The 7,011-nt window shown below is 53.1% G+C and overlaps 1 protein-coding gene across 12 annotated transcripts in view; it reads right to left on the bottom strand.

Moving 5' to 3' along the window:
* The window catches only part of LOC129835519 (phosphatidylinositol-binding clathrin assembly protein-like), a 90,526-nt gene that overhangs the window by 56,480 nt on the left and 27,035 nt on the right, over nt 1–7,011 (bottom strand). For all 12 annotated transcript variants that reach the window (XM_055901193.1, XM_055901194.1, XM_055901182.1 and 9 more), the window contains exon 2: nt 278–420. In XM_055901193.1, the coding sequence (XP_055757168.1) occupies nt 278–420 (143 nt within the window). The remainder of the gene's footprint in view (nt 1–277; nt 421–7,011) is intronic.

Genomic DNA, 7,011 nt, shown 5'->3' with positions numbered 1-7,011 from the left:
TGTGAGTCCGTGTGTGTGTGTGTGTGAGTCCGTGTGTGTGTGTGCGTGAGTCCGTGTGTGTGTGTGTGTGTGTGTGAGTGCGTGTGTGTGTGTGTGTGTGCGTGTGAGTCCGTGTGTGTGTGTGTGTGTGCGTGTGAGTCCGTGTGTGTGTGTGCGTGAGTCCGTGTGTGTGTGTGCGTGTGTGTGTGTGCGTGAGTCCGTGTGTGTGTGTGCGTGAGTCTGTGTGAGTGCGTGAGTCCGCGTGTGTGCGTGAGTCCGCGTGTGTGTTTTCACTGACCTCATTGCCATACATCATAAGGTGGTGTGTAGCGATCAGAGCTTTGAAGACCACCACCCAGCTGCTATTGGCTGTCCTCTCAAATAGTGTGTCAGCCAGCTGGGGGACCGACACGTTCATCTCACTGGTGCAGTGGATCAGGTCTGGAGGAGACAGACAGAGTTAAAACACACAGACAGACGGACACGAGAGAGGTGGTGAGATCAGGGCCTGTATGCAGATTAGATGGGGAAATCAAAGACAACTCTCAGATACACACTCACAGTGGTGTGACAGTGGAACTGCATGCAAGTTCAAAATGAAGGACGAACGGGTCATTTCAGGAAAAGGAACACACACACACACACAGGGCTGCGAGTCCAGAGACAAACATATAGTCTAGACTTCGACCTCTAGACTAGTACAAACTGTACTGTAGGTGGTAAAACTGACTCTGGATGACAACATACGGATGTTTGTTTCCAACATTGGAGCGGTTTTCCTTGCTGTGATACTAATGAGAACCACGGTACTGGTCTGGTCCCAGCCCTATAAAGCAACATCCTGGTCCATTTAGACAATTCTATTGACACTACGCTTATTGCATCATCACTCTGCATGGCTCACACGTCTCCTTCGTAGGCACCAACACAACAACTTTCACGGCCACTAGGGCTGTCCAACTAAAAAAAACACATTGGCCGAACAAGAGTTCTTTCGACCAATTGATTGGTCGACACTTTTAAAACATGTATTTTTCCATAGATAGAGAGACTCTATGTGTTTTAATCAAATCAACTATATTCCCTGAGCTTGTCTGATACTTTAGCACACCGTTTCATTAAATAATTAAGACACAAATGATTAGAGGGAGTCTGACCAGCAATTCATTCGATTGTGCCGGGATCAAACAACCACTGACCGTGTGACTAGCACCTGTTGCCTCCCTCCTCCCTGATGTAGTGACCACCAGGGTTCATCTCTCTCCTCCGTGATGTAGTGACCACCAGGGTTCATCTCCCTCCTCCCTGATGTAGTGACCACCAGGGTTCATCTCCCTCCTCCCTGATGTAGTGACCACCAGGGTTCATCTCCCTCCTCCCTGATGTAGTGACCACCAGGGTTCATCTCTCTCCTCCCTGATGTAGTGACCACCAGGGTTCATCTCCCTCCTCCCTGATGTAGTGACCACCAGGGTTCATCTCTCTCCTCACTGATGTAGTGACCACCAGGGTTCATCTCTGTCTCTCTCCTCCCTGATGTAGTGACCACCAGGGTTCATCTCTCTCCTCCCTGATGTAGTGACCACCAGGGTTCATCTCCCTCCTCCCTGATGTAGTGACCACCAGGGTTCATCTCTCTCCTCACTGATGTAGTGACCACCAGGGTTCATCTCTGTCTCTCTCCTCCCTGATGTAGTGACCACCAGGGTTCATCTCTCTCCTCCCTGATGTAGTGACCACCAGGGTTCATCTCTCTCCTCACTGATGTAGTGACCACCAGGGTTCATCTCTGTCTCTCTCCTCCCTGATGTAGTGACCACCAGGGTTCATCTCTGTCTCTCTCCCCCCTGATGTAGTGACCACCAGGGTTCATCTCCCTCCTCCCTGATGTAGTGACCACCAGGGTTCATCTCTCTCCTCCCTGATGTAGTGACCACCAGGGTTCATCTCTGTCTCTCTCCCCCCTGATGTAGTGACCACCAGGGTTCATCTCCCTCCTCCCTGATGTAGTGACCACCAGGGTTCATCTCTCTCCTCCCTGATGTAGTGACCACCAGGGTTCATCTCCCTCCTCCCTGATGTAGTGACCACCAGGGTTCATCTCTTTCTCTCTCCTCCCTGATGTAGTGACCACCAGGGTTCATCTCTCTCCTCCCTGATGTAGTGACCACCAGGGTTCATCTCCCTCCTCCCTGATGTAGTGACCACCAGGGTTCATCTCTCTCCTCCCTGATGTAGTGACCACCAGGGTTCATCTCTCTCCTCCCTGATGTAGTGACCACCAGGGTTCATCTCCCTCCTCCCTGATGTAGTGACCACCAGGGTTCATCTCTCTCCTCCCTGATGTAGTGACCACCAGGGTTCATCTCCCTCCTCCCTGATGTAGTGACCACCAGGGTTCATCTCTCTCCTCCCTGATGTAGTGACCACCAGGGTTCATCTCTCTCCTCCCTGATGTAGTGACCACCAGGGTTCATCTCCCTCCTCCCGAATGAAGTGACCACCAGGGTTCATCTCTGTCTCTCTCCTCCCTGATGAAGTGACCACCAGGGTTCATCTCTATCTCTCTCCTCCCTGATGTAGTGACCACCAGGGTTCATCTCTCTCCTCCCTGATGTAGTGACCACCAGGGTTCATCTCTGTCTCTCTCCTCCCTGATGTAGTGACCACCAGGGTTCATCTCTCTGTCTCTCTCCTCCCTGATGTAGTGACCACCAGGGTTCATCTCCCTCCTCCCTGATGTAGTGACCACCAGGGTTCATCTCTGTCTCTCTCCTCCCTGATGTAGTGACCACCAGGGTTCATCTCTGTCTCTCTCCTCCCTGATGTAGTGACCACCAGGGTTCATCTCTCTCCTCCCTGATGTAGTGACCACCAGGGTTCATCTCTGTCTCTCTCCTCCCTGATGTAGTGACCACCAGGGTTCATCTCTCTTCTCCCTGATGTAGTGACCACCAGGGTTCATCTCTCTCCTCCCTGATGTAGTGACCACCAGGGTTCATCTCTGTCTCTCTCCTCCCTGATGTAGTGACCACCAGGGTTCATCTCTGTCTCTCTCCTCCCTGATGTAGTGACCACCAGGGTTCATCTCTGTCTCTCTCCTCCCTGATGTAGTGACCACCAGGGTTCATCTCTGTCTCTCTCCTCCCTGATGTAGTGACCACCAGGGTTCATCTCCCTCCTCCCTGATGTAGTGACCACCAGGGTTCATCTCTCTCCTCCCTGATGTAGTGACCACCAGGGTTCATCTCTCTCCTCCCTGATGTAGTGACCACCAGGGTTCATCTCTGTCTCTCTCCTCCCTGATGTAGTGACCACCAGGGTTCATCTCTGTCTCTCTCCTCCCTGATGTAGTGACCACCAGGGTTCATCTCTGTCTCTCTCCTCCCTGATGTAGTGACCACCAGGGATCATCTCTGTCTCTCTCCTCCCTGATGTAGTGACCACCAGGGTTCATCTCTGTCTCTCTCCTCCCTGATGTAGTGACCACCAGGGTTCATCTCTGTCTCTCTCCTCCCTGATGTAGTGACCACCAGGGTTCATCTCTCTCCTCCCTGATGTAGTGACCACCAGGGTTCATCTCCCTCCTCCCTGATGTAGTGACCACCAGGGTTCATCTCTCTCCTCCCTGATGTAGTGACCACCAGGGTTCATCTCGCTCCTCCCTGATGTAGTGACCACCAGGGTTCATCTCTGTCTCCCTCCTCCCTGATGTAGTGACCACCAGGGTTCATCTCTGTCTCCCTCCTCCCTGATGTAGTGACCACCAGGGTTCATCTCTGTCTCTCTCCTCCCTGATGTAGTGACCACCAGGGTTCATCTCTCTCCTCACTGATGTAGTGACCACCAGGGTTCATCTCTGTCTCTCCTCCCTGATGTAGTGACCACCAGGGTTCATCTCTGTCTCTCCTCCCTGATGTAGTGACCACCAGGGTTCATCTCTGTCTCCCTCCTCCCTGATGTAGTGACCACCAGGGTTCATCTCTCTCCTCCCTGATGTAGTGACCACCAGGGTTCATCTCTCTCCTCCCTGATGTAGTGACCACCAGGGTTCATCTCTGTCTCTCTCCTCCCTGATGTAGTGACCACCAGGGTTCATCTCTCTCCTCCCTGATGTAGTGACCACCAGGGTTCATCTCTGTCTCTCTCCTCCCTGATGTAGTGACCACCAGGGTTCATCTCTCTGTCTCTCTCCTCCCTGATGTAGTGACCACCAGGGTTCATCTCCCTCCTCCCTGATGTAGTGACCACCAGGGTTCATCTCTGTCTCTCTCCTCCCTGATGTAGTGACCACCAGGGTTCATCTCTCTCCTCCCTGATGTAGTGACCACCAGGGTTCATCTCTGTCTCTCTCCTCCCTGATGTAGTGACCACCAGGGTTCATCTCTCTTCTCCCTGATGTAGTGACCACCAGGGTTCATCTCTCTCCTCCCTGATGTAGTGACCACCAGGGTTCATCTCTGTCTCTCTCCTCCCTGATGTAGTGACCACCAGGGTTCATCTCTGTCTCTCTCCTCCCTGATGTAGTGACCACCAGGGTTCATCTCTGTCTCTCTCCTCCCTGATGTAGTGACCACCAGGGTTCATCTCTGTCTCTCTCCTCCCTGATGTAGTGACCACCAGGGTTCATCTCTCTGTCTCTCTCCTCCCTGATGTAGTGACCACCAGGGTTCATCTCCCTCCTCCCTGATGTAGTGACCACCAGGGTTCATCTCTGTCTCTCTCCTCCCTGATGTAGTGACCACCAGGGTTCATCTCTGTCTCTCTCCTCCCTGATGTAGTGACCACCAGGGTTCATCTCTCTCCTCCCTGATGTAGTGACCACCAGGGTTCATCTCTGTCTCTCTCCTCCCTGATGTAGTGACCACCAGGGTTCATCTCTCTTCTCCCTGATGTAGTGACCACCAGGGTTCATCTCTCTCCTCCCTGATGTAGTGACCACCAGGGTTCATCTCTGTCTCTCTCCTCCCTGATGTAGTGACCACCAGGGTTCATCTCTGTCTCTCTCCTCCCTGATGTAGTGACCACCAGGGTTCATCTCTGTCTCTCTCCTCCCTGATGTAGTGACCACCAGGGTTCATCTCTGTCTCTCTCCTCCCTGATGTAGTGACCACCAGGGTTCATCTCCCTCCTCCCTGATGTAGTGACCACCAGGGTTCATCTCTCTCCTCCCTGATGTAGTGACCACCAGGGTTCATCTCTCTCCTCCCTGATGTAGTGACCACCAGGGTTCATCTCTGTCTCTCTCCTCCCTGATGTAGTGACCACCAGGGTTCATCTCTGTCTCTCTCCTCCCTGATGTAGTGACCACCAGGGTTCATCCCTGTCTCTCTCCTCCCTGATGTAGTGACCACCAGGGATCATCTCTGTCTCTCTCCTCCCTGATGTAGTGACCACCAGGGTTCATCTCTGTCTCTCTCCTCCCTGATGTAGTGACCACCAGGGTTCATCTCTGTCTCCCTCCTCCCTGATGTAGTGACCACCAGGGTTCATCTCTCTCCTCCCTGATGTAGTGACCACCAGGGTTCATCTCTCTCCTCCCTGATGTAGTGACCACCAGGGTTCATCTCGCTCCTCCCTGATGTAGTGACCACCAGGGTTCATCTCTGTCTCCCTCCTCCCTGATGTAGTGACCACCAGGGTTCATCTCTGTCTCCCTCCTCCCTGATGTAGTGACCACCAGGGTTCATCTCTGTCTCTCTCCTCCCTGATGTAGTGACCACCAGGGTTCATCTCTCTCCTCCCTGATGTAGTGACCACCAGGGTTCATCTCTGTCTCCCTCCTCCCTGATGTAGTGACCACCAGGGTTCATCTCTCTCCTCCCTGATGTAGTGACCACCAGGGTTCATCTCTCTCCTCCCTGATGTAGTGACCACCAGGGTTCATCTCTGTCTCTCTCCTCCCTGATGTAGTGACCACCAGGGTTCATCTCTCTCCTCCCTGATGTAGTGACCACCAGGGTTCATCTCTGTCTCTCTCCTCCCTGATGTAGTGACCACCAGGGTTCATCTCTCTGTCTCTCTCCTCCCTGATGTAGTGACCACCAGGGTTCATCTCCCTCCTCCCTGATGTAGTGACCACCAGGGTTCATCTCTGTCTCTCTCCTCCCTGATGTAGTGACCACCAGGGTTCATCTCTGTCTCTCTCCTCCCTGATGTAGTGACCACCAGGGTTCATCTCTCTCCTCCCTGATGTAGTGACCACCAGGGTTCATCTCTGTCTCTCTCCTCCCTGATGTAGTGACCACCAGGGTTCATCTCTCTTCTCCCTGATGTAGTGACCACCAGGGTTCATCTCTCTCCTCCCTGATGTAGTGACCACCAGGGTTCATCTCTGTCTCTCTCCTCCCTGATGTAGTGACCACCAGGGTTCATCTCTGTCTCTCTCCTCCCTGATGTAGTGACCACCAGGGTTCATCTCTGTCTCTCTCCTCCCTGATGTAGTGACCACCAGGGTTCATCTCTGTCTCTCTCCTCCCTGATGTAGTGACCACCAGGGTTCATCTCCCTCCTCCCTGATGTAGTGACCACCAGGGTTCATCTCTCTCCTCCCTGATGTAGTGACCACCAGGGTTCATCTCTCTCCTCCCTGATGTAGTGACCACCAGGGTTCATCTCTGTCTCTCTCCTCCCTGATGTAGTGACCACCAGGGTTCATCTCTGTCTCTCTCCTCCCTGATGTAGTGACCACCAGGGTTCATCTCTGTCTCTCTCCTCCCTGATGTAGTGACCACCAGGGATCATCTCTGTCTCTCTCCTCCCTGATGTAGTGACCACCAGGGTTCATCTCTGTCTCTCTCCTCCCTGATGTAGTGACCACCAGGGTTCATCTCTGTCTCTCTCCTCCCTGATGTAGTGACCACCAGGGATCATCTCTGTCTCTCTCCTCCCTGATGTAGTGACCACCAGGGTTCATCTCTGTCTCTCTCCTCCCTGATGTACTGACCACCAGGGTTCATCTCTGTCTCTCTCCTCCCTGATGTAGTGACCACCAGGGTTCATCTCTCTCCTCCCTGATGTAGTGACCACCAG

The sequence above is a fragment of the Salvelinus fontinalis genome, chromosome 36 (genome assembly GCF_029448725.1).
Source record: "Salvelinus fontinalis isolate EN_2023a chromosome 36, ASM2944872v1, whole genome shotgun sequence".
Taxonomy (NCBI): domain Eukaryota; kingdom Metazoa; phylum Chordata; class Actinopteri; order Salmoniformes; family Salmonidae; genus Salvelinus; species Salvelinus fontinalis.
This window is presented reverse-complemented; position numbering and strand designations above follow the sequence as displayed.